Genomic DNA, 25,903 nt, shown 5'->3' with positions numbered 1-25,903 from the left:
GAGGCCCTCAGCCTGGGCCTAAGCCCAGATAGGTCTCAACAGACCTGTGTTGTGGGCACAGTCGAATCAGATGAAATGTGATAGGAAAGATGTAAAATCTTATACTTCATAACAAAAAATCAACTCAGGCTAGGAAGTACTTTGTCTAAAAAAGATCTGGGGGTTTTAGTGGGACGCAAGCCCAATGAAAAGGCAGTGTGATGAGGCCACCAAGGAAGCTCATGGGCCTTGGTCTCATTAAGAGAGAGCCAGAGCTTCCAGTCCCAAGGTGATGGGCCTTGCGCCCTCTGCCCAGGCCCTGGATTTGGTTTTGGGCATCAGGGTTTAGGAGGGTCACTGATAAGCTGGAGAGTCTAGAGAAGCGTAACCAGTGTGGGAAAGTGGCCAGACTCCACGCTGCAGGAGAATTCGTTAAAAGAACTGGGGATGTGTAGCCCAGAGAGGACTTGGAAGAGACAGAAGCCCTGAAAGAGTGTTATGTGCACAAGGGCTTAGTCTCGTCCTGCCTCACTCTAGAGGCCGGACCATATTGTGGGATGGACAGCTTTAAGAGGTGATAAGATCCCTAACACTGTGAGTTTGTCTAGGTAGAGGAAGAACTAGCTAGATTAAGGCCCCTCCTATCTGGGAGCTCTGGGACCACTGGACTCGGTACCAGACACCTCAGTTTGAATACAGCCTCTGCCCCCTTACCAGCTAGATGGCCTCAGCCTTGGGCTTCTCCTCTGTAACACAGACTGCAGAGCACAAGTGAGGGGGCTCTTGAGCCGACAGTGCTGGTCACAGCCTCCACACTGTCCTAGGTGCCAGGCTCTGTCACACACCTGCTCCCAGCAACCCCTTCTCTAAAACCCCCTCCATCTGCCTTTAAGGCCTCACTTCCCAGCCTGCCCCCATCCTGCTCCCCCTTCTGTGTCTTTGCTCACACTCTCTCCTCCAAGGCTCAGCTTGGACACTGTTTCTTCTTTTGGCCTGCCTTGGAACTCAGGCATTCCTTGACCCTCTTCCTGTTGATATCACTTGCCTGAGACGTGTCTCAGCACCTGCCTCACTCCTCATCCCATCCAACAACTCTTGAATATTCCCCCTTCAGGGCCCCACCTGGACCCTGATAGCAGGGTTTATTTTTTTATCTTTAAGTTCCTAGCACCAAGGACAGGGGCCTGGAACAAAGAAGATGTTTAATAGCTGCTCTTTTCTGAAACAAAGGAAGTTGAATAACTGGAAATTCATTGTTCACGTTTAGTCCACACCAACATTAACAACAATGATCAGACGCTACTTAATTAAAGGATTCAATGCCATATCAATCAAAATACTAACAGATTATTTGATAGTGTTTGACAATATCATCAAACTTCATGTAGAGGAAAAAAAGGTCAAGAATCTAAAGAAAGCAACGAGGAAAAGCAGAAAAGGGGATGTAGCATCACCAGATTTCAAACTGTATTACAAAGAAGCAATTTGCAGAACTATTTAGATAAACAATGGACAAGGAGATCTCAGTGGGACAAGTCCAGCATCATACAATCAACAAACCTTAGTGTCAGGAACTAGGCTAACCAATAGAGGAAGACAGTCACCTGGAATTCAGGAAAATTCAGAAAAACACAAACTATCAGTGGGGGGAGAGAAGGTGGATTCCCCTTTTTTGACAAACACCTGTGGGAAAACTAGAAAGTAGTTTGGCAGAAACTAGGTTTACACCAGCATCTCACATCGTATATACTGTAATAAGCTCCAAATGGATCATAAAATATACAAGGTTATATCTTTTAAAAATCTGAGACCAGAAGTTGCTGGTAACTTCCACAACTATGGTGAAGGAAGAATTCTAAACCAAAGGTAGAGGTAATTGTAAAAATTCATAGAATTATAGAGGAAAGAAGCTTCAGAGATTCGTGAACCCAATCCTCCTATTTTATGGGTGAGGAAAAGGAGGTCCAGAGAAGTTAAGGGACTTGCCTAGAATCACAGAGCTAGCAGGTGAGATTCAAACCCAGATCCTGACTCTAAAACTAGTGCTTTTCCCACTCTGCCATGCCAATAAAGAGTTAAATTAAAGTGTTGTTGCATGAACGAAATCAGTATGGACAGAGTGAGAAGAGAAAATGCTGAGTGAGAAAAATCTTGGCACGACATATATACTAAAGGTATGTACCCAGGTTATATAGAATAGTGACACAAAACCCCAAGTCCAAGGGGAGCTCCCCCAACCCATTAAGTGGTCAAAGGATATGAACAGCTTTAAAAAGATAAACCGCAAAGATGAACAAACAAAAATGCTCCACATGACTAATAACAGGGAAATGCAAATTAAGACAACTCTAGAGTTCTACCTCATTCTCATCAAATTGGCAAAGATGATAAACGGAGACAGCCAGCGTTGGAAAAGGTGTGGGGATAAAGACACTAATACATTGCTGGAGATTGTGCACTGCTCCAGGTACTTCGGAGAACATGGAATTATGTAAGAAAAACCACTGCATTGTCCATAGCTCTTGACTCACTGGATTGCTAGGCATGGACCCCAAGGAGATAAGTGACAGAAAGAACTCCACGTAAATATTCACGGCAGGTTTTTTGTTTTTTTTGTGGCAGCAAAAAACAGGTCAAGTGTCTGTCAACTGGGAAAGGGCTTGAACAACTCGGGTAAATGAAGGTAACAGAGTATTTCCTGGTTTCCCTCAAGACTCAATTCAATCCTGCTTTCTGCAACAGACCTGCCCTGGTCCCAGCTGCTGGCGCCTGGTGCTCTGGCCTTGTGTCTCTATCTTGTAGGGACACAGGTTTTCGCATGTTGTCTTCACTCATTAGAATATAAGGTCCCTAGGGCCAGGAGAGGATTTCTGCCTTTCTTTGTATCCCTAGGGCTTAGTACAGTCCTGGGCACACAGTTGTTGTGTTCATTGCTGAAGACCATGCCATCAGAGAAATGATGACATGACTTGCACTTGACTTTGAGTGAGGGAGGGTTTGTGCAAGGTCACCAGCCTCACTTCTCCAGAGCCATCTGGATCCAGTGACCAGATATTCATCAGGATGACTGGAGATGACCCAGGATGCACTGGGAGACCTTGGCCTAATGCAGGTACTCACTTAGGGTGAGGTAATGCCCATTGAGGGCACACGGTGGGTGCTTAATAAATGCTTATTGTCTGATGGCACTAGAAGAAGCCATATGAAGAATTATAAGAAACCTGGAAAGAAGAAACCTCCACAGAGTTAAGTATGACACAGAGAATAAGCCCAGCGACAATTGTGTCAATGACGTCAGGGATGCAGAAGCAAGGGAGAGCCCTCTGCCTCCTCAGTGGCAGGCTGCAGGACCACCTCCCCTCCTCAGCAGAGGGCCTGCAGGACCCTCCCCCTAGATGCTGGAGCCTGCTGGCTCGGTTTTTCTTTGTTACAAAGAAGGGCAATGGGGTGCAGGTCGAGGCGCAGGCACACGACCACCAACTCAATGAAGGGCTGTGTTTGCTTGGACCCTCCTGGCCTGACGAACGTTCCCCATGGAGAAGGGCCTGTTCTTGGAGTCCCTGGAGGACAAAAGCCCAGATGGCTGAAACGAGGGCTGGTGCCACTCCTGGCAGAAGCTCCAAGCTGCTGGAACCTGCAAGGCACCTGCCAACTCCACACATGGATGGGATGAAGCACTGGGGTAGGTGCCCCTCCTGCAAGTGCTCTCTAGCCTCTGCTCCAAGATCTCCAGAATGAGGAACTTACTATGTCATGACACTTTAGAACAACTCTTGCTATGTCAATTAATTAAGCTCTTACAAATTAATTGTTAATAAGTCCTCCCTCACACAGAGCCTTAAAACCCCCAGCCCACCCCCTCGCCCTGCTCTCTTGACTCTGCTAAGTCTCTTCCAGGCTGAATCCTGGACACAGGATGACACAGTCTGATCTTCCCATAGCCTCTGCACTCCCAGCCCTTCACCAGCCTGGTTGTGCCTCTCTGGGTAGTTCAGCTACACTGACCTCCAGAATAACCACAGTACTCTGGAGGAAGTCTGACCAGGCCAAAATCTGAGAGATAGCCACTGCCCCCAATCCTGGACATGATGCCTCCTCTCTCAATGCAACCCAAGACCACGCTGGCTATTTCAGGCTGCTTCACATCCAGTTTGCAGTCCACTCAGACCTCTAGATCTTTTTTAGCCAAACTGCTATTCTAAACAAGCCTCCCCAAGTCTCTAACTGGGAAAGGAATTCATTGAACCCAAGGACCAGACCTGGCATTTCTCTCAAGGGAACCCCTTCTCATTAAACATGGCCTGAGGTCACAGTGGAGTTTGGGGAGCAGTACCCAGCTCCTGCATGCGCCCTCACCTGCAGTGAACCACCATGGGCCCAGCATCCAGAGGGTTGCAGGCCTTGACCCTGCGCAGAAAGGCCAGGGTGGGGGTTGGGTACTCAGGGACCCCGTGGTCAGGCCAGGCCAGGAACTGGAACTGACGAAGCTCCCGCTTCTCACTGGAGCCGGTCTGGCAGGAGAAACGTGGGCTAGGGTCGAGTGTCATTGGGAGCTGCCCATGCTTTCCCCCCCTGCCCCATCCGATTGCCAGGTCCTCATCTTCCCACCATGCCTCCTCCTCCACATCCCTGTATGGCCAGGCTCCCCATCTCTCCCTGCTGAGCCCTGGGAACCCCCTTGGGGCCCCTGGCACCTTGTAGAGGGCAAAGGTGCGGACGGTGTAGGTGGCCAGCTCCACGGTATCCAGCAGTGTCACCTGGACAAACCCATAGGTCTCGGTGCCCCGGCTCGGCCAATACTGATCACATTTCACCTGTGGCAGGGACAGGCAGGGCTGGATGCATGTGCAGGGAGCCCAGAGATTCCCAGGATCTCACCCCTGGGACAGGACCCCTCCTCTGGTGTGTTCATGGCACATTCACTGGCTTGGTCCAGGGGCTGCCCAGCAAGGAGTTTCCTCTCCCTGGGGCTGGACATCACCCCAGCATGGCTGGAGTGGGCCAGGCCCATTGGCTGCTTCTTTTCTCCAACATGTTCATGAACCATTTTCAGGCACCCACTTCCCCCTCAATGGCACACATCAGATTCTTGGGGGCCTCAGCCTCCACCTGACCAAGAACCCCGATGACACTGTTCTTGACAAGTGTCACTCTGCTGCTGCTTGGAGGCTTCCAATGATGGGGAGCTCATCCCCTCTCAAAGCAGCCCACTCCAGATCTCGCTGCCTGCACATTTTTCTCAGCATCTGACCTTGCTTCCTCCTGCTGATCCTGACCCTTCACAGCCTTGTCCTGGAGGTTCTCCTTCCCTTCCCCATTCTCCTCTCCACCCTATTGATCACACCTGGCTCCTCCAAGGCTTGCTCTGCAGGGGGCTCATCTCCTCCCTTATCCCCCCACCTCTGGCTCTTGGGTGAGTGATGCCAAGTCCACACCTGCTCCCTGGGGAACAACTCACCCGTGACTTCTCCTCAAGGCGTGTCATCATGACGATGGTGGCTGTCCGCTGCTCCCACACCATGCGCCAGAAGTCACCAAGGGTCTCGGGCAGGGGACCCTGAGTGGCGATGTAGGCATTCTGCTTGCGGTAACCATCAATGTAGTTGGCATTGATGTAGTCGCTGCCAGGGACCCCTATGGGAGCCAGGGGTACATACAAGAGTGTAAGAGGTACTGCGTGTTCTGGGGGTGTGTGAGAGAGCTGGCCTCTGGGCACCCCCCACCCCTGGTGTGAATGATGAATTTGCTACATGCCCTCTCTTGGATATGCTTTTCCCTTCTGTAAAATGGGCAGAAGGTCAGAAGGGCTCACCATCAATGGATGTGAGGATGACACGGGAGTGGTCGTAGGCAATCACGTTGGCATAGCGGTTCTTGGGCTTGTTTACCTCCAAGTTTGAGTTCTCCCAGGTGAACTGCTGCCCAGGGTCAATGGACTGCAGGAGGGAAGGGGAGTGGGCAAGGCCTCAGAGGCAGTCTCAGGGAAGGGACTTCTAGGTCAGGCTCTGTGCCCACACCTGCTGCTCTCAGATGAACTCCAATGCTGCCCCTTCAGGAAGCCCACCCTGATTCAGACCCTCCTTTCCCCAGACAGGCAGCCTAGGTCTGCCAGTCATGGGAAGTGCTTGTGGCCATGGGAGGGCAGGACGGGGCTGTAGCCCCATTCTGGGCATCAGATCAAATGCTACTGGGTAGGTAAGGGAAAGGAGCCTGTGTGGGTCAGGGCCTCCTGGAGGGGGAGGGATATAAATTAAGATCTGATTCGGGCATTATTGGTAGGGATAAGAGCATAGACAAAGGTGTGGAGGCCAGGCTGGAGCACAAGACCTTGAGCTCCAGGGGGAGAAGCAGAGGCATCCCTGGGTGGACATGTGCTTTGTGCTCTCCAGAGCCCTTGATCACTGCCAGGCTGTGCACATGCCTGGGTGCAGTGGGCTTCCTCAAGATGCCCAGGGGTTTATTGGAGATGGGGAAAAAGGGAGAGAATAGGGCCTGGGCTAAGCTGGAGGCCTCAGAAGTGGGGAGAGAGAGGTGAGAGGCTGCATATGTGGGGAGCTGGGACAGGACTTGGCAAGTGAGATGTGGGGAGGAGGGAAGGAGACATGATGGACAGGAGTGGGGGCAGGGCCCCCAGAGGCCTCTTCAGCATGGGGGAAATGCTGTTGTGCAGTAAGATGAGCCTCTCCGCTCCCCTCTTCTCCCTAAGGGCTCAGACCTGCCTTGCCCTGATCTCCCCTCGGATGGGGAATCCCTTAAGGGCAGTACCCAGATCTGTCTGCTCCCAGGGTCTCTAGGACCCCAAGGAGGTGTCTGTCTAGCCAATGCTCAGCTGAGCAGGGAGGTCAGTCTCATGTCCTGGAGGACTAGCCCCTCCCCCCGCCCCCTACCAGAGTGGGTGTCAGATACTAGAGTTCCCTCACCTCATACTCCTGGGAGAACTTCAGACCATCATTGGCCTTGAGCCGCTCAATGTTGTCAGCCAGGTCAGTTATGGGGATGGGTGGATGGTCTCGCATGCCTGAGGATCACATAAGGATGCCCACATCAGTGGGGGGGCAGGGCACAGTCTTAGGGGAGAGCCACAATGCATGTGTATGCACACACGTGAACACGCGTGACCATGGGTGAGCCAGCACATGGTGGTGTGATGATGAACACAGCAGCACATGCGATGACACAGGTGGATGGAGCACGTAAGAGAATGCGGAATAGAAAGGAGGGTCAGGTGAGGTGTGCACACATGTGCCCATGTGTCTGTGTGTGTATTATGGGACAGACCAGGAAGGAAGCTGACCATCCTGCTAGCACACAGATGTGCCAAGACAAGGAGGCAGGGACCTGAGATACCTGGTCCTGACACTCTTGGGATCATACAATGGGGTCCTGTCCTCCTGCATTACTGGAGTGTCTTCACTTTTAGAGAAGACAGAACACACCTTGTGCCTCCGGCCACTCTGGACTCTGGCCTCCTTGCAGTGACCACCTACCTGCAGTGACTGTCCCACCTAAAGTGACCACCCGCCTGCAGTGACCATGCTGCCTACAATGACTCCCTGCCTGCAGTGACCGGCCCAGCTGCTCCCTCTTCACTTGCTCAGGGTCTTCACCTAATGGACCCGTACTACAGAGGAGGCCTAAGCTGGGTAGAGGGCCCTGAGGTGGGCAGCTGTGCCCTCTCCACATAAACCCAAATCCCAAAGATGTCACCTGTCTAATTCACAGAGCCCCACAAATAGGGGCCAAGAAGAAAGAATGGAGCTGTGGTTAAGTGAGGAACGAGCTGGCCTTGGGGCACCTGGCACTCAAGTCTGGCCTGACTCTAGGCCTCACATCCTCAGCAGCTTCTCACACCCTCTGGACTCCTGGCTGTCCACAGGCCCTGGCGTCTCCTCACCCCATGTGAATGAAATCACAGGGTGAGAAAAAGACCAATATGTCCAGCCCTGCCCTGGACACTGGGGGGAGGGACAGAGGCTAAAAGCAGACAAGCCCTGACCTCAAGGAGCTTGGTGGTAAAAGCTTACAAAAATTAAACAAGAGCATCGTTAACGCGGCCCTCTAGCAGGTCGCCGGGATGCTGAGCCTTGGCCTCCTGGCCTTTCTCACCTTGCAGGGTCAGAGGGTCACAGATCCAGAGTCAGAGGCTGTGGGGTCCACCCCCTTCACTTTACAGCTGAGGGCATCAAGGGCCACAGAAGGCCAGCCCAGCCTGCATCCAAGGTTGGGCTGCTAGGATTACAGTGAATCCCACAGCTGGAAAGGTCTCCCATTAACAGAGGAGGATCAGAGATGCCCAGCATCACACAGCCAGGAACTAGATGAGGCAGAATTTAGCCTTGGGCTTCTGGCCTCCAGGTCCAGTGCACGCTCCACTGCACCGACCAGCTGCCTCCTTTGAACTCAAAAGGAAGACTATATTAAATGTCCTCTTATCAGGGCACAGTCTTCTCCAGACTTTTGGGGCTACTGATTCAGGGCCCTGTGGCAGCAGCACAGAAACATTCCATGGCACCAAGCAGACCCCAGTCCCTCTGCGGGTTGCCCCATTTCATGCCTGCCTACCTGCCCTATGGGCTAGCCCTCATCCACGAGATGGTGGAATCACAGAGACAGAGAGACAGGGAGAGACAGAGACATGGAAAGAAAACAGGAAGGATCGAGCGGGGAAGAGAGAAGGAGGAGCCCCAAAGGGGACGGATGGCCAAGGCTGGAAGGACAAGACAGAGAGGATGAGACACAAGAACACAGAGGCTCAGGAAGCTCAGAAACTAACTTGAGATGTTCGGGCAACTGGGGACACTGGAACCTGTGAAGAAAAGACAGACAGAACTCGGGGCGCGAACGAGGGCACAAGCTAGGCCTCACCCCTTGGGCTGCTTGTGGCCCCTGGGGCAAGGCCCAGAGCAGTGCTGCAGGAATGGTCAGAGAATCGGGAGCAGGAAGGAGGGAGAACAGAGGTGGGCAGGCCAGGGCCAGGGATGAGGGCACAGAGTAGGCCTCAGTCTGGAGCAGGAAGGAGGGATGACTGGGAGGGGGACAGGGGGAGAGGAGTGAAGGGCCAGGAATGACACAGTCTGAGCTTAGCCCCTCTTGGGGAGCAGACAGGGTCCTCAGAGGCATTGAGTGCAAGTCTAACCTGCCCAAGAAGCCCCAGGACAGCAGGAACAACTGCACTTTCAACCAGGACTTGGAGCCCTGCAGGGACAGGTAGCTTAATACCTCTACTTGGGATGAAGGACAGCTCTGCCATCAGGCCTCACTTGATCATGTTGTATCATGCCCCAAGGGCTTCTGAGGCCGAGCAGGGCAGCCCAAGCTCAGGGCATCTTCCCAGGGTGGGGCTGGCCAGGGATACCCCAGACATGGCCTGGCAGCCTCGAGGCTGAGCAAAGCCCTGCCTCCCCTTTCCCCCACTGCCCCAGCAGCTCGCAAAGTTCCTACCTGGGGTCTGGTAGTTGAGTCTTCTCATTTCCACGGGGTCTGAGGAGTGGGCCAGCAGTGAGTCCTTCAGCCCCACAGACTGCTCATCCTTGGCTGAAGGAGAGTTAGTCCTTTTCCTAGAAGAGCAGAGAGAATGGAACTCTGGGTGGGGGGGCCTAGGGATCTGGCAGTGGGAGGGAGCCAGGGCAGAGCGAGGGGTAGGGCAGCCAGACTCCTGACTGGACCTTGGAGCACTGAAGACATGACATGACAGCATGCAAATGGCGTGATCAGCATGGAAACAAGCACACCAAGTCTGGGGTGGACTCCCTGAGAAAACTTACATTGGTCCCCTCATCCACTGGGAAGAAGAGAGCCCAGCCTGGCTTGCTGTGCCATGCTGGGCATAGACAAGACCCTTTCTGGTCTCAGACATCTGGATAGGATGGCAGAGATCGAGGAGATGAGGAAAGCCAGGAAAGGGCCCCACCCGCCTGCCCAGGGAGGCTGGGGGTACCCTTTGGGGGTGGGGGTGCTGAACTGTCTATGTCTCCCTTCTGTTGTCCCTGGCCCCAGCTCCAAAGGCTGGCCTTGTCCTTGTCTCCTACCTCAACTTCTGGGCCTCAAGGATGGCTCCTGGTCATGCTCTTGCCATCCCAGCTGCCTTGGGCTGTGCTCTATCACCCTCCATCAAGCTCTCGAGCCAGCACTATCTCCCTTCCCTGCCCCTGTGACCTCGGCACAGCCAGCTCTCTGGCCCCTCTTCCTGGTCATTCTCTAGTTCCTCAGAGTCAGACACATCAGTGCCCTACATTCATCTGTGACTGCTTCTTTTTCATCCTCTTCCTAAAATGCCCACATGGGCAGCTGCCAAGGGTATGTGTGTCCCTGCCCTCACCTGCCTGTCTTAGGGCCATTGCCCAGGCTCAAAACCCAAGAGCCATCTTGGCTGCCCCATTCTCTCACCCCACCATATCCAAGCTGTTGCCAAGGCCTGGCCATTTCACCTTTGCTGCATCTCTCCCATATGCCCTCTTCTCTCCTCTGTCATGGTTCCCACCTTGATGCAGGGCCTTATCACCTCACACCTGGATTACTGCAGTAGCTGCTGGTGGGTCTGTGTGCCTCACATCTCTTCCCACTCCAGTCCAGCCTCACTCAGCCACCAAAGTGATTTTTCCTGACTGCAGGTCTGACTACATCACTCCCCCACTCAATGAACTTTAGTGAGGCCCTACTACCTGCAAAGTGAAGTTCGAACAACTCTGGCTGGCCCATGAGGCTCCTTATGACCCGATGCTGGCTACCTGCCAGCCTCATCTCACACTACTGGTCTCCACCAGTCCCCTGAATGTGTAGCAGGTTCTGGCTGCCATACTGCTCTGGCCACTCTCCACCATGACCTGAACTGGCTGCCTCATTTACTCTCTCCTGTCCCTGAATGTTCAGCCCAGGGGCTGCCTCTTCTAGAAAGCCTCCCTGATAAAATCTGGCATTGATAGAAAAGTGAAGGCTTAGTGGTAAATTTGATTTTATGATTGTTATTTAATCAGGAACTAGACCATGTATAGAAAGGCATGTAAGCCACTTAAGACTTGCCTCAAAGATGTTCCTTAGCCAAAGTCAAACTGTAATCATATTTGAAACCTGGTTATTGGAACTGGCCATTTTAAGATGCTACGGGACTATTAGCTTACTGTTCTTCTGAGTCTAACTCCAGGTATGGACAGCAAGAAAGGTGGTCTGAGCCTCCAATCCATGATGCCAGTAAGCCTATGAGATGCTGGTATGAACTGCAAAAGGTGACCTCATGGGAAGGGTGGGAGAGTGGCTGTTCAGCCTGGGCTGAGGTGGGATTCTCCTGACTTGATTTCCCCACAGACACCTGGCAGACCTTAAGCCCGAATGAATGCAAGTGGACAATCTACTCCTGCCTGGAATTGACATGAAGTTGGGGAGATATTGTTTCCCTGCAAAGTCCCTACTCTTGGTGGCAATTTCCTATAGTCAAAAGGTTTGTAAGCTTGATACCTGATCTATTCAGCTATAGATTATGGGTAGGGGAACATCCGAGGTTGTCTAAAATTAAGCCATTAGGCATAGGACTTTAGACCAACAACAATAAGTTAGGGTCCTTTAATTCCTAGTAATACTGTGGAGACAGGCCAAGGGCTTGTGAAGTCAGCAACATAAATGTTATCTGTATCTCAGTGGGTTAATGTTTAAAAAAAAATTCTTTTGTGGTCTGTATTGTAAATGCTTTAAAAAGAAGTATCACCTGACCAAAAGCTTGAATTGTTTTATCTGCTACAAACTGTGTTAAAAATGAAAAATAAAATAAAAAGAAATAGAAAGCCTCCCTGATCACCTCCTCCAGAACCGTGACTTGACAGATGTGCTCGGGGCTGTGGGCCTTCAGACGAGCTGCCGCCTCATGAGGGCAGCTCTGGACTCTCTCCCCACCTCCTGTGCTATGCAGCAGATGATCCAGCAAGGTTCGCTGAATGGACATATATCTCAAGGTTCACATACTGTGTGTCTGCCCATCTCAATTTCACAAATGAAGAAACACAAGTTCATCAAGCTTGGTAAAAGGCAAGTTAGAGACTGTTCTCCAGATGCCTGACTCTTAGGCTGGGGTCCTGATCCCTTTGGAGAAGATGCTGCCTGGTTGGGGGGGTGGGGGTGGAGAGAGGGCCTTTGCTTGTAGATGCTAGGAAGCCCTGGCTAGAAATGGGTCAGGGATTTGAGAAATTAGCATTTGCTGGTCCAAGCCCTCAAGTCCTTGGTCACAAAGCATGTCTCTACTGGGCCCCAAGGATCATGGAGTCAACCAGCAAGCAATGAAGAGGGTGAACTTTGTTGGGCCGTGAGGGAATGCTAGGGAGATGTGAATCACAAAGTAGAAAATCCGCCCCACTGGCCCCTGGGAAACCCAGCCAGGACTGCATCTGTCTGTCTGTGAGGGCCCAGGACGAAAAGGCTGAGGGGCATGAAGTAGCGTGGGAAGCTGGGAGCACAGAGCGGGGATCTGCGTTCTGGAGGCTCAAGGCAGGGTGAGGGGGGCAAGAAGACAAAACGGGTTCCTACCTTTCTTGTTTACTAGATCCAGAGATAAGCAAGGACAGAAGAGAGGAGCGGTCAGTGTTATCCCAGAGCCCCAAAGGACACACATGACACCCAGCAGGGAGCACAGGGAGACCCTTGCTGGGTGTGTGCCCTAGGCCAGCCCCAAACAGTGTACTGGAGGGCCCTGGAAGCCAGCAATGAGGCACAAGTTCCCACATACACAGATGTGCACACACATGAAGACACACATGTGGACAGACCGATGTGGACGCCCTGAGGGCAGGGACCATGAAACATCTGTCTGTCTTCCCTGGGTCCAGCACATAGCTCTGCACACATTTGGAGCTTAAAGGGCAAAGAACGTGGGAGCCCAGAGCCATCTGGGCTGCCCCCCATCATAGGGCTGGCCTGGAGGGGAAGGGTCAAGGTCACTCAGTGAGGAAGCCAGGCCTGCTGTACACAGGAGCAACTGCACAGACGTGCACACATGTTCACCCCTGCCACCCACTCCCACATTGTCTACTCTGCCAGGTGCCATTTGGTCCTGGGCCTGCCCACTCCACTGCTCACCTCTTGAAGAGGAGGATGGCAATGACGATAAGGATGATGAGGATGACGGCCAGCACGGGGCCCATGACCCACAGCATTTCAGGCTCATCCTGCTGCTTCGCCGATGAAACCTCCACGAGGATCTCATCAGAGTAGGGGCTGGCCGCATACTGCCGCTGGGGACATACACAGGGGCACAACTGTGAGGGCCAGGCCCACGGGGGCAAGAACATGGGGCAGGGGGGGGGATGCAGCTTGATCCCCGAGGGCAAGTGGTCTGGGCTGGAGGGGGTGATATAGGTAGGGTAGGAGGCAGGCCCAGCTGGAGAGGGTGGAAGGAGCTCAAGGGCAGCTACAGGGACCTGCTGAAGGCTTGTGAGCTGTGGAGGAACCAGACCAGAGGGATGTAAGGAGCAGTACTTTGGTGGCTGATGTGGTGGGTAGGGGGCTGTCAGGACAGCACAGGGTGGGGACAGAGGCAGAATCGCTGGGACACGGACGCCAGAGGAGAGAAGAGGGAAGAAGCAAGGGTATGCCAAAGGAGGCACGATGGGGTTGAAGGGTGATAGACCAGGCAGGCAGGCGGGCACAGTGGGGTTTCCTGGGAGCAAAGGGGACCACAAGGAGATGGCAGGAGGAAGGGTCAGTCCCAGTTCACCAGGTTTGGGGCTGTCACTCACATGGCCCCACTGGTCCCTCCTACCTCCTGCCAATCCCCACCCTTCTTCCTCTGATGCGCTGCCTTCCCCCCCCACCCCCACCCCCCTCCCCCGCCCCAGGACTAAGCTCTTTGGTGGCCACCAACTGCCTCTGGGCAAGAATGTGGGCCAAGGTTGGTCTGAGACCCTCAAGCCTGGCTCCCACAAGCCTTCCTGGGGCCTTGGTGCTGCCCCAACCATCACAAGTACTGGGCTCCAGCCAGGTGGGTTCCTTTGTTTCCAGAAAGCCCCCCACCCTGCACAGGTGCTCCCCAGGAAGCCACCCAGACTGGCTCTGAACAAGGCATGCTGATGCCTGGGGGCGGGGGCTACATCTTACACCTCTGAATGGGGGTCTCACTGGACAGTGACCTCCAGAGTGAGGGGCAACCCCCCTCCCAAAGTTCACAGGACTCAAGGATGTGTGGAGGGGTTATACAAACTAAAGTGACATTGCCTGTCCTTGCTCCTGCTTAGATGGCATTGAGAGGGTAGTGCTGGGCCCCAACGCTTATGAGGAGGGCAGCCAGGGACTGGTGGAAGAATTGAGAATGCTGACCTTCTTGGGAGGAAAGACATAAGAGCTGTCCTCCCATATCTGAGGAGCTGGATCAACAAGAAAGAGGGTGCAGACTTGAATTCTGCCTTGTCCCAGAGGACAGAACAAAACAAGGGGATAAAAAGTACAAAGAGACAGGCTGAGGCCTGGAGTCAGGACACATTTCCTGCCAGCCAGAGCTGTGTCCTGTGGCCTGGGCCTTGCTGTCTCTGCAGAGGTGTAAGCCGAGGCAGGAGGCAGCCCGAGATTCTGACCATTGAAAAGCACCAGGAAATGCTACTGGGCCTGCTCAGGAGGCAGGAAGAACCCTGGCCAGGATGCCTGGGGGGCACTCTGCTGAGCCCCTATCACCCCTGTTCTACCACACATCATTGAGATGCTACCGACTTTCCAATTAAAAATGGACAGGATCTACTCATTAAAGAACACCCCCATCCTCTGAGGGCACTGGAGGAAGACAGGAGCCTTCTCCATGGTGTGTGAGAGCTCTGCGCCTCTGTGGCCTTCCTCCGGGGCCCCTGAGCCCCAGCCCCCGCTCCAGCATGCTCATGGATGCTTGCTCTCACCGTGTCCCCCGCCTCCAATGCGGCCAACACAAAGCAGTGGTAGCTGAGGTCTGGGGACAGGGGTCGGTTGTAGAAGCCATTGTAACTCTTTTTGTCTCCAAGGGTGAAGGTCTCAGGCAGCTCCTCCACCTGAGCTGCCACGTAGGGCTTCAGCCGCTCCGCCTGCCTCCGCCGCCGCGCTGCTGGACCTCCCTGGTCGATGGCCTCCAGCAGCTGGAGACGGGACAGGGCGTGAGAGGATGCCGGGTCCCAAGGCACTCTCTCAGATACCTTCCCTGAGCTGCCTCCTTGGAACTCAGGAAAGTCACACTGAAGCCACTGACCCCGAGACCTTCCAAGGCTACCAGCCCAGGAGAGGAACCCTTCAGGGTGGGGTCAGGAGGCCAAGAGCAGACTACTTCCCACCCCTGGTCCAAGGTTCCCTCCCCACAGGATGCAGAGGCCTCAGTCTTACCTGATCCAGCTCAAGTTCATCTGGCGTCTGCCAACGTGGGCTGAGGGGTCCGCTAGCCAGACGGTCGATGGGTACCACTATGATGTAGAACCACCTGGGATGGACAAGAAGCCAAAGGTCACCCACGTGATGACTGCTCAGATGCAGCCTTTCAGGGAGGACCAGGGATGCAAGATAACGCATGCCCAGGGGCATCACTGCCTGGTCAGCTAGAGGCACTCACCTGATGGCTGACTTGGTCTCTACCCTGGGGAGTGTGAGTGTAAAACGGCCATCCTCCATATACTTGGCCATGGGCAGGGGCTTCTGCAGCAGGAGGTCAGGGGCTGTGCGGATGGACACCAAGTGCTGCAGGCCACCAGCGCTGCTCCCACGACTCATCAGCACGAATGAGTACTCAGTGTTGGGCTGTAAGTCCCGGATCAGCTTCTTCATGGAGTGACCGTCCACTTCTACGCTCTGTCCGTTATAAAGGATCTGTAGGGCAGGAGGCCAACATTTCACAGCGGCACGGGAACTCCATCAGCTCCTAAATCAGGCCTGGCCAGAATGGGGCCTGCTCACCAGTTCTGCTCACATTAAACCCCAGATGCATGACACCAAAGACCTGGACTCCTACCCCAAAGGCCCTGCCCATCCACACCAAAGACTTGTCCTTACCTACACCAAAAGCCCTGCTCATCCACACCAAAGACCTAGTCCATTCACATCAAAAGATCTGGTCTTATGCACATTGGGGACCTGGTTTCCCCCACACCAAAGATCTGGTCTTATCCACTCAAAAGGCCCTGGTCCCGCCATTATTCCAGATCCTAGGCCAGTGCGCATGGAAGATTCTGCCTTAGGAAGTGTTCCCCAAGTCTGCTGCTAGAATCTCTGCAGTGACCTGGCATCACTGAGGGAAGAAGGGGTGCCACCTTGACACCAATGGTGAGGCTGTGCCAAGCTATGCACGGTCATCAGGGATACAGAGATCAAAGGATCATTCTTTGAGTTTCTGCCTGATTGGCCCCACCTGAGCTCAACCTAGGGAGTTCAGCAGATGTGGTCTCAGCCCAGCAAGTGCGCTTGTCCTCTGCTGCTGGCTTGGGACCTAGGGATGTGACACTGAGGCCTAGCCCTCCCCACTCCTCCCCCACTCCCTGTCATCTCTTCAGGTTGTGCTGCCAAGTTAGACCCTGTGCTTGATCCTCTAGGATCCTAGATCAGCCAAATGCCGTTCCCGATTCCCCCAACTCCCTTCTGTGTTCTCCACTCAGACCCCATTCTCTAAGTCAAGCCAAGGATAGGGGAGGATGAGGTCAAGGAAAAAGCCGTGGTCTTGGTAATGCTTCTTCTGGTTCATAGATTCCAGAGCTGGGAAGGGACTCCCAGGTCACCAGCCCAGGCTGGGGAGGGAGAAGTCTGCCCATGTGTATCCCACGTGCCAGATGTTAGAGAGAGAGGCTTGGTGAAGGAAAGGAAAAAGCAGTGAGACATCCGGCGATGTGTGGGAGATGAAGCTGGACAAAGGCTGGGAGTCAAAGCCATGGCCTTCAAGGTCTGCACCCAAACGCCCAAACTTTAGGTAACAATCGAGAGGACTAAAGAGAGAAACTAGTTCTCACGGTTCTCCCTGAACCCTGGGAAGGAACCCAGAGCTCTGGAAGGTGCGGGCCTTATCAAAGGAAACAAGGTGGCAGGGTGGTGTTCTACAGGGAGGAAAGATAGTCACAGGAGGAATCCAGGAACAAGGGGGAGCAAAGGATGATGGTGTGAGTGAAGGTCAGATGGGGGGGAGGGGAGGCTTTGTTACTGAAACAGACTACAGACCACCTGGGAAGAAGGAAGAAAGAGATGAGGAGGCCAGGGTACAGCTCGGGGCAGAGATGGAGGACTTCAACTACCCAGAAATCTTCCGGGGGATCTCCCCCAAAAGCAGAGCAGCTAAGAGTGGCAGTGGTAACGCAAGCTTGAAGAGAAGGCGGGCCACCCAGGAGAAACACTCTGCTGCACCAGGCTCTCACTAACATGGCGGGGGTGGGGGAGACTTGTGGGGGGGGTCTGTGAAAGAGAAACACCCCTGGGCCTCAGCTGGCCCACACCCCAGCTGTGCAGGGTGAGCCTATGAAGGATTTCTGAGGACTCCAGCAAGGAGCGAAAAGGGGGTATGTCTGACTAACCACACCGCCATGGGTGGGGGAGATGGCTCCAGCCTGAGTGCAGAAGAGGGAGGCAGGACAGGTAACAGCACAACTACAAGCACAGGTGGGGAGCAGCCTTGTTGGCCATGGTCCCAGAGTGGGAAGACCTGATGAGCCAGGAGAGCTGGCTGAGAGCGGAATGGCCTTCTGAGGGAGGGAGTATGTGTGAAAAGAGGTCAGGTACTGCAGGGGCTTCCTGGTCAGGTGCCTTGGAGCTGCCGTGACTGCTGCTTCTTTGTCCCACACCAGCTTGGTCATTAAAGCCATGCCAATTCCACCTCAATGTCTCTTCAATATGCCCCTTGCTCTCCTCTGACCCAGCCCCAGCCTGGTGCAGGCCCTCATGGCCTCACACCTGTTCCCTCTCTGGGCTAGCCTCTACTCTCCACTAAAGTGAATGTCCTCACACAAAGATGTGCCATGTCAGCCCCAGCCTCCAGCCATACAGGAGCTGATTCCTACATCCCTTTGCCACCCTCTTCCACACGTTTCTGCCCATGGTACATGTGATAGTCCAGCCCAGCTGGGCCCCATCCCATCCTCTCCCACTTCCATGGGCACTGCAGGCCATCCCCTCTGTCTGAGATAGACTCTGGGCTCATCCAGTATCTCCTCCTCCTGGATGCCCTCAGCCTCTGCCCCTGGAATACCTTGAATGGCACTGAAGACTTGTAGGAGTCAGGGACTTCCCAGCTAAGCAGCACCGATGTTTTCATCACGGCATTGACCCGGAAGTTCTTGGCGAACACTGGAATTTAAATCAACAAAGGTCACAGGAGGGTTTTCTGCCCATGGGGGAGGGGGTCATCGAGTGCTACATGTGGTGAGGGGAATTTTCAAGAGTGGGCCCCGAGGGGTCCATGGCAGCAGGATGGCATACCCTGTGTCAACAGGGAGCTGGCAGTGGCCTCCCCAGGCCACCAAGCTGATTCTGCCAGCAGCCATCAGGCAAATGCAACTGAAGGCTACCACCAAGAGAGGTCACTGGGCCACCACCACCAGAGGTCAGGAGGCCATTCCAGGAGGGCATTAAGACCCATGACCAGAAGTCACTGGGAAATTCCCTGAAGAAATCATTCATTCATTCATTCACCAAACACTTATTAAGTCTCTCCAGTGTGCTCCCAAGAAGAAAGGGCCCCTGCTTAAGCAAAGGGCTCTGGGAAGGCCAGGGCATCAGGGAGGCCTTCCTGGAGGAGCAAGATCAGAAAGGGGATTCAGAAGGTGAAGCAGAAGCAAGGCCAATCCAGGCCAAGGAGAAGGCCTGAGCACAGTCCCAGAGGCAGGAGAGTCAAGGGCACATTGTGAGGATGGACAGAAGAAGAGCCTGGTGGGCACAGAGAGCACAGGAGGTAACCGGAGACAAGGTCAGAAAGGTGGGTGATGACCTCTCCAGAATCCACGGACTGCCACTGAGGCCTCCCACCTGCTGCCCGCCCTCCCTGTGGCGGCTGGTCCCGCTGGCATGGGCGTGGCTCACACACCTTGCTCCACTGGCATGGTCCGTGACTGGATGCTGGGGCTGAGCGGCCCTGGGCCACGGCTGGTGTGGGCGCGGACCTTGATGTCATAGGTGGTGTCAGGCAGGAGGCCAGCTAGGGTGAGGTGGGTGCTGCTGGTGACCCTCTGTTGCTCCTGCTGGCTGTTGATGTCCCGATACACTATGGTGTAGTTGGTGATGCGCCCGTTCCGCTCAGCCAGCACAGGTGGGTCCCACCGCAGCTCTGTGGTCGATGTGGTCAGCCCCACCACCTGCAGGTTCTGTGGAAAACCGCTGGGTGCATCTTCAGGGGTGGTGACTTCCTTTTCAGATGCCTCTCCAGGCCCTGCCCGGTTCTTGGCCGATAGGCGGAAAATGTATGTGGCACCCTTGTGCAGGCCAGTCACAGTGAAGTGGTGGTCCTCCTGGCCAAAGGCCACTGTGGTAGGCTTCTCCTCGTCTGCCCGCTGGTACTGCAGTCGATAGCCCAGCAGCTCGCCTGGCACATCCTTGGGTGGGTGCCACTGGAGGAGGGCGGTGTTCATGGCTGTGGTGCTAACCATCATGGTAGGCCGGCCTGGGACTGAACAAGAGGGCCCCCCATGGCCACGTGAGCTGCCTCACTTGTGGTCCTCTCTGGGCTGGGGGAAGGCCCCGAGGGCAGACTGGCCAATGCTCCCCCCACATGGCAGCTCTCCCAGGGCTTTGGATGGGACCGCCCCCTCCCCCCCCCCCCACTGAGTTTCTGCCCCTAGGCCTGGCTCACCTGCCCCGGTGGTGGTGACAATCTTGGGCTTGCTGCGGGCTCCATCTCCTTTGGTCGTGTAGGCAGCAACAGTAATGGAGTAGGTGGTTTCTGGAGTTAGGCCTCCAATAGTGGTTTCCTGGGGAATGGGAGAGAAGAGTCTGGTATAGTCCTGGGAAGGTTATATGGCCCAGGAGGCCTGGGGCTGGTGGGATAGCATGCTCTGAGATCTCTGCCTTGGCCCCAGATGGCAAACACCTTAGCTTCTCCATTCAGCCCGTGCACAGAGTCAGGGCTTTCTAGTGGTCCAGAGCCTTTCATGAAGGCCTGTCTCTAGCTGGGCCCCAGGGACTGGCTCATCTCGGCCCTTCATTCTGCAGGTGAAGAAACAGACCCAGAGAAAGGGATGTGGCTGGCTCAGGGTCCCACAGGTAGCTGGGAGCAGGTTCAAGCCCAGCAGGGCAGCTGTGTGGCCCTGGACAAATCCCTTGTCCCTCAGTGGGCCTGTTTCCTCTTCTGCTGAGTTAAGGGGGGGGGACAGGGCTGGAAGAGATGGCCTGTGGTCCTGGGGACAGATCCACTCCCATAGTGGCCTAGCACCTCCACTCCTACCACCACCATAGAAACCCGAGGACCCAAGATCCAGGGGACAGCAGAAGGGGAGGAAAGACAGGTGCCCGGATGAACACTGTTTCCCTCAGAGCCCACTAGAGAGAGAGAGAATCCAGAGATCCCCACCCAGTTCCACTGAGGAAGCCGGAGTGCTGGTGTCTACATAAGCATCCCCACAGCCTTGGGCTCCCCATGATGGTCCCTGCCTTTGCAGTCCCATGCAGGGCACCTTGACTCAGACTCATGCCAGACCACACCACACCATACCACACACCACACCACATACCACACCATGCCACCAAACCCAGTGGGACCCATAGACTTGGGGCTGTCACCAAACCTTTCCCAGTCAGGGGGGTTTATGGCACCTGCATCCTGGGTCCTTTAGCCCCCAGCTCCAGGAGAATGAAACCTGGGATTTGGGGGTTGGGGAGCCTCCACTCAGCTCAATGGGGCTTAGGGACCTCGGAGGCAGTAATCACTGGCCACCCAATAATGAACAAAGGGTCTCCTGACAGCCCTGGGTCTTCTTGGCCTGTGCCCCCCATACCAGACTTTCCCCAGTGAGGAGCGGCTACTCACGCCTCTACTTACATAGTCCTCTGACTCCTCCGGCCGCCACTGACCACGGGAGGGAGAGAGAGAGACGGAGACAGACACTTGTAAGGGAGAGCTAGGTCTGACCAGGGGGTGGGGGCTCAGGACTATGAGACAGCTCTCTGAGGAACTCAGCTATGGGCAGGTCGAGTAGAACCGGAGTAACGCCCAGGGTGTGAGGCAGGGCCCTGAGGGGCCAGCCTGCATGGCAGGCCAAGCTGACCAGGCCCACAGATGCCAGGCTTAAACCTGCATGCCCTGCACATAGCATGCACCAGACAAGCAAGTAGTCACGGTGGGCCAGACAGAAGAGATATTGCCTGAGGGAGCCCGAGACCCTCCCACAGGTCAACGGGAGATGGAAGTGGGCTCCTGGAGACCCATGGCTGAAGGATTCTGACAGCCAGAAAGTGGGTGGTATTCCTGGTGAAGGGAATGATGTGACCATGGCAAGGGAACCATGTGGTCCCAGCAGAGGGCACATGGAGGGAAGCAACAAACATGATGGGGGCATGTTGAGACCAATGTAGGGAGGCTGCGAATGCCAGCTAATTGCTGGTGATACATCCATCCTAGAAAGCATCTGGGGGCCATGTCCTGCTCTGATCCAATGTCTCTGCTCCCTGGTCTGCAACCCAAGATAGCAAGAAGGCCCACATGTGCAGAGGATTTACAGCAGCCCATTTTGTGGGGGACAGACAGAGAGCTGGAGGCCAAGGGGCTCCACACACTGTGGAGCCACCAGACAAGGAGGGGTAACTGAGAGTAACAGGCTGAGAGGCAAGAGAAGGGAAAGGCGGAGGGTTGGGGCCCTCCTCCAGCCAGCCTGCACAGGGACAGCTCCCTTGGGCCCATCTATTAAGTCTGTCCTGGGTTTTAGGAAGGGGTCCAAGAAGCTGGAGTCGGGTATGGGAGGTAGGGAAAGTCTTGTCATGGGAGGGGCTGGACTTGTTCTCTTTGGCCTCCACAAGTGGAGCAGAACCACCCAGAGGAAGACTTCCCTCTGATGACCACCAGCTTCATAGCCATGAGAGCTGTTCAAAGTGTAACAGGCTGCTAGAAAAGTAGTGAGCTCCCTGTCTCTAGAGGTCAGCAAGCAGAGACTGAATGACTCTGTGTGTGTGTGTGTGTGTGTGTGTGTGTGTGTGTGTGTGTGTGTGTGTGTGTGTGTGTGTGTGTGTGTGTGTGTGTGTGTGTGTGTGTATGTCTCTAGCTGTGGCAAGGAGTCCTATTGAGAGATGATGTGGGAGGGATGATCGCTGACATCCTTCAGTTCTTGGGATCACACGGTGCCTGGCGAGGCACAGGGTACAGCTCTGACAGAGAGGGGGTACATAGACAGCCTGCATTGTGGGGCTGGCCTCCGAGGCTTCCATCTGGCTGCATAGCAGCACCATATGCTTCCCTTGGAATGGCCTCTGGCCTCTGCCAAGCCTGGCAGATGGGGCTGCCCAGGCTGGGCTGGAGATGGGTGAGACAGAAGCCCAGGATGGGTGTCCTTGAGATGCCCCTGTTCTAACAGCAGGCCCCGCCCCGGGCAATCACTCAGCCCACAGAGGCCCAGCTGGACGCTCAGGCTCAGCTTCAGATACACATCAATGGGCTGCTTGGAAAAATGGGTTGTGTCAGTGGTGGGTGAGCAGTAAAGGACTGGCAAAGCCCATGGTCAGTGGTGGCTGTCTATCCTTGGGAAGCTTAGAATGAGAGGTGGGCTGGCCACCACCAGATGAAGCAATGGGCTTCTCCCTCTGCCCCAAAGAGGCTGGTCAGGGGAGGGAGAGACAGGTGCCAACGGGCATTCCAGGAATGGCCCTGGAACATGAGTGGGTGGTTTGCTCAGCCAGGCCTGGCCTGGGAACAGGGACGCGTAGTCCGCTTAGGGCCCATCACCCACCAGAAGAAAGAACAGTGAGTATGTTTAGCTTGTAGGCTGAGGGACCATCCAGGGAAATTCGGTCCAAGGTTTGGAAGGGAGAGTGGACGGATGGCCAGGGAGAAAATGAGGGTTATGGAACCCAGAGAACAGCGATGGGGCACAAAAAATGGATGTCAGCACCCAGCTCAACAGGCGGGGGCCTGCGGGTGTGGAATCAGGTGCTCTCCACCAGACCTGCTTGGGGCCAGTCTGTTGTAAGAGAGGAGGGGGGTAGGTGTGAGGGGAATGAGGTGGGCCTGGGAAAGGATGGCAGTAAAAAAGGCATCCAGGACCTTCTGATGATGAAATAGGAAAGAGACTGGCCCGGTTCTGCTCCACCCAAGAGCAGAGCTCAAGGTGAAGGGCCCCAAAGGTTGGGTCTTGGGACCTGCTTCCCAATAGCCAGAGCTACCCCTGAGGGGCCTCAGCTGTCCTAGGTGGAGCAGGGGCAGGGCATGAGCTCCCTGGCAGTGGAGGGCTCCCAGCAGGAGCAGCTGCCTCAGAGGTCTCTCAGGGACTGTTTCTGGGCACACTGGATCTCACCTGGAGCAGTGTTTCTTTGGGATTTGTGCCCCTAAGTCTGTACTGGCCTGGGATGCTCGGCGAGCCCTCAGTCTGGCTCACTGTGAGATGGGGAGTCTCTCATCCGTCCCCATAAACCTGGATCCCTGTGTCTGGGCCCTGAGATCGAAGGGGTGCTGCCCTCGGCATCCCCTCCCCCCACTGCTGTCTAGGAGCTGAGCCATAGCAAGTCCCAGCTCCCCAGCTCCATTCTGAGTGCGGAGGCCTGAGGCATGATGGCAGGATCTGGGTTACGAGTTCTGGAGCTGGAAACCCCACAGGGGAAAGGCCACTTTCCCTCCTGTTCCATCTGCTCTTGGGTCTGGCCAAGTCCCAGGGTAGGGCCTGTTTCAGCTCCTGGCTCCAGAGGCTGGAGGGGTCACTGCCCATTCTCCTTTCTGACCCTTCCCCAAACTCTGTTCTGCTTCTCTGCCCTGCCCCAAGCAGACTGCCCAACCTCTGCCATGGTTCTCCTCAGGCCTAAGTGTCTCCCCATCCCCATCCCACTTTGTCCACCATCTTCCTGGTCCTGACGGTCCCCTCTCCCCTGTTCCCAGCCTGCCTGCACTCTGCCAGCTTGCTACCTGGGCTTCGGCGAGCATCACGTCTTTGATGACCGGCTGCCCACGGGGCTCATTGTTCTCAAGTCGTACATAGGTGACCTGGTAGCCACGGATCTGGCCGTGCTGTTTGCTGGACACTGGCAGCTTCCAAGACACATGTACGGCAGTCGAGTTCACTGACTCCACCTCCACCTTCCTTGGGGGTGCACTGGGCACTGTGGACAGATGGGAACAAGGCCTGTCAGGGCTAGAGCAGGCTCACAGGACATGCCTCCTGTGTCAGCTTGGGCCCTGGAGGTGTCATGCGCCCACCCCTCTGAGATTCTCTCCTTTAAGCCTTTGAGACCCCCATTCCTTACTCAGCTCCAGGGAGGACTGAGGCCTGGACCCAGGGTGGCTGCAGAGCCTGCTCACAGTCTGACCTCTGCCACTGCCATTCCCTGAGGACCTAGGCCTGGACAGCTTTTCTCCTCAACAGCTTGGTCAGCCCTAAGTCTGAGCCCAGGACCCCATTGCCCAGCTCACATCCTCTGGCACCAGGCAAACCTTCATGTCTGATCCCAAGGCCACTGGGCTCTCCCTAGATACAGAGCGGGAGCCTGAGTGCTTCACACAGCTTCTGGCACACAGTAGGTGTTGTTGGCCTGTCCCCCACATGCTGGCTGCCACAGGACAGAGGATGAGGGTGGCCAACACCACGGGCTAGCACGATGGAGACAGAAGAAGCAATTCTTTCCCTAAATGTCCTGGGTCCCTGGGCTCTGCAGACACCTCTGGCCCAGAGGCTGGCACCAAAAAGGGCTGCTGGGAATAGCCTCCTTTGGGGTCATCCCTGGAGAGGACTGAGCCCTGGCCCCTCTAGCCAAGCCTGCTCCTTTCTACCTCCTCGGCCTCTCTCACAGTCCTTTTTCCTCCCAACCAGTCCAGGCTCTTGTCCACCACTTAGGACTACCCCCAAGAAGCCTTCCCCATTGCTCCCAGGTCTGCCTCAGAGGCCAGTTAGAACAGGGCTAGGAACCCCTGAGATACTTGAAGTCAGCCCTTGTGCCCTCATCCCCCACCCAGGGTCTTTTCTCTAGGCCCTTTCCTGTGCCAGCTTCCCTGCTATGGATGCTCTCCCACTCTTCACGATGTCCTCACTGACCAGTGGGGCTTGGAGCGAGCCAGTCCCCATCAGACCCTGACCTCTTAAAGCAGCTTGGCATTTGCTGTCTGGCCTGACTAGTGGCTGCTGGGGTCTGTCTAGACAGAGGAGGGCTCAGCACTGCTGTCACTCACCTCCTTATTTCTCAAGGCTACCCCCCACCATTAACGGAGCCCACTATCTCATGAACCTTCTGGGCATCCCATCACACTGATGACTGACACTGAGTTTGGAGTCCACTGAAACCCCCAGATCCTCTTCAGACACAATGTTATCTAGCCAAGGCAGTGTAGTAGTGCTTGGGAGGGTAGAGCACTGGACCTAGGGTCAAGAAGACCTGAGTTCAAATCTTGCCTCAGACACTTACTAGTTTTGTGACCCTGGGCAAGTGATTTCACCCATCTGCCTCAGTTTCCTCATCTGTAAAATGGGGATAACGACACCTACCTCCCCCCCAGGTTGTTGTGAGGATCAAGTGAGATGATTCTAAAAGGCACTTAGCATAGTAGGCATCTTTACTCCCCTATCTTGAGTTTAGAAAGTTGTTTTTTTGTACCAAGTGCAAGCCTTTCCATTCATACATTTTTTGGGCCAAGGCCCTTCCGGCTCTGGGTTCTGTCGCCAGCCTGCCCGCCCCCTCTTCATCTGAGTCTCTGATAAAAGTGTTTGTCGATGACCAAGAATCTCTGGGAATCCTTTCTTCCCCAAGACAAGGATGCAGAGTCAGACCAGGGTGTCCTGGGAGCTCCCCAGTCCAGGAGACAGGAGAATGTGGGACTCCTCCTCCCAGGCAGGAGGCATCTCTCTTA

At 55.0% G+C, this 25,903-nt stretch overlaps 1 protein-coding gene across 4 annotated transcripts in view; it reads right to left on the bottom strand.

The window, feature by feature from the left end:
• The window catches only part of PTPRF (protein tyrosine phosphatase receptor type F), a 94,531-nt gene that overhangs the window by 6,310 nt on the left and 62,318 nt on the right, over positions 1 to 25,903 (bottom strand). The window contains exons 13-28 of one of the 4 annotated variants that reach the window (XM_072649150.1): positions 23,972 to 24,165; positions 20,909 to 20,935; positions 19,724 to 19,841; positions 18,962 to 19,540; positions 18,128 to 18,225; positions 15,518 to 15,771; positions 15,295 to 15,388; positions 14,841 to 15,053; positions 13,039 to 13,193; positions 9,421 to 9,536; positions 8,753 to 8,785; positions 6,900 to 6,997; positions 5,792 to 5,915; positions 5,438 to 5,613; positions 4,674 to 4,793; positions 4,336 to 4,490 (exon numbers count right to left, since the gene is read on the bottom strand). In XM_072649150.1, coding sequence (XP_072505251.1) covers positions 4,336 to 4,490; positions 4,674 to 4,793; positions 5,438 to 5,613; positions 5,792 to 5,915; positions 6,900 to 6,997; positions 8,753 to 8,785; positions 9,421 to 9,536; positions 13,039 to 13,193; positions 14,841 to 15,053; positions 15,295 to 15,388; positions 15,518 to 15,771; positions 18,128 to 18,225; positions 18,962 to 19,540; positions 19,724 to 19,841; positions 20,909 to 20,935; positions 23,972 to 24,165 — 2,554 coding nt within the window. The remainder of the gene's footprint in view (positions 1 to 4,335; positions 4,491 to 4,673; positions 4,794 to 5,437; positions 5,614 to 5,791; positions 5,916 to 6,899; positions 6,998 to 8,752; positions 8,786 to 9,420; positions 9,537 to 13,038; positions 13,194 to 14,840; positions 15,054 to 15,294; positions 15,389 to 15,517; positions 15,772 to 18,127; positions 18,226 to 18,961; positions 19,541 to 19,723; positions 19,842 to 20,908; positions 20,936 to 23,971; positions 24,166 to 25,903) is intronic. The other 3 variants (XM_072649151.1, XM_072649152.1, XM_072649153.1) reach the window with 3 other exon arrangements.

This window comes from Notamacropus eugenii, chromosome 2 (assembly GCF_028372415.1).
Source record: "Notamacropus eugenii isolate mMacEug1 chromosome 2, mMacEug1.pri_v2, whole genome shotgun sequence".
NCBI classification, from domain to species: Eukaryota; Metazoa; Chordata; class Mammalia; order Diprotodontia; family Macropodidae; genus Notamacropus; species Notamacropus eugenii.
The sequence above is the reverse complement of the archived record's forward strand: the minus strand, read 5'-3'. Positions and strand labels throughout refer to the sequence as shown.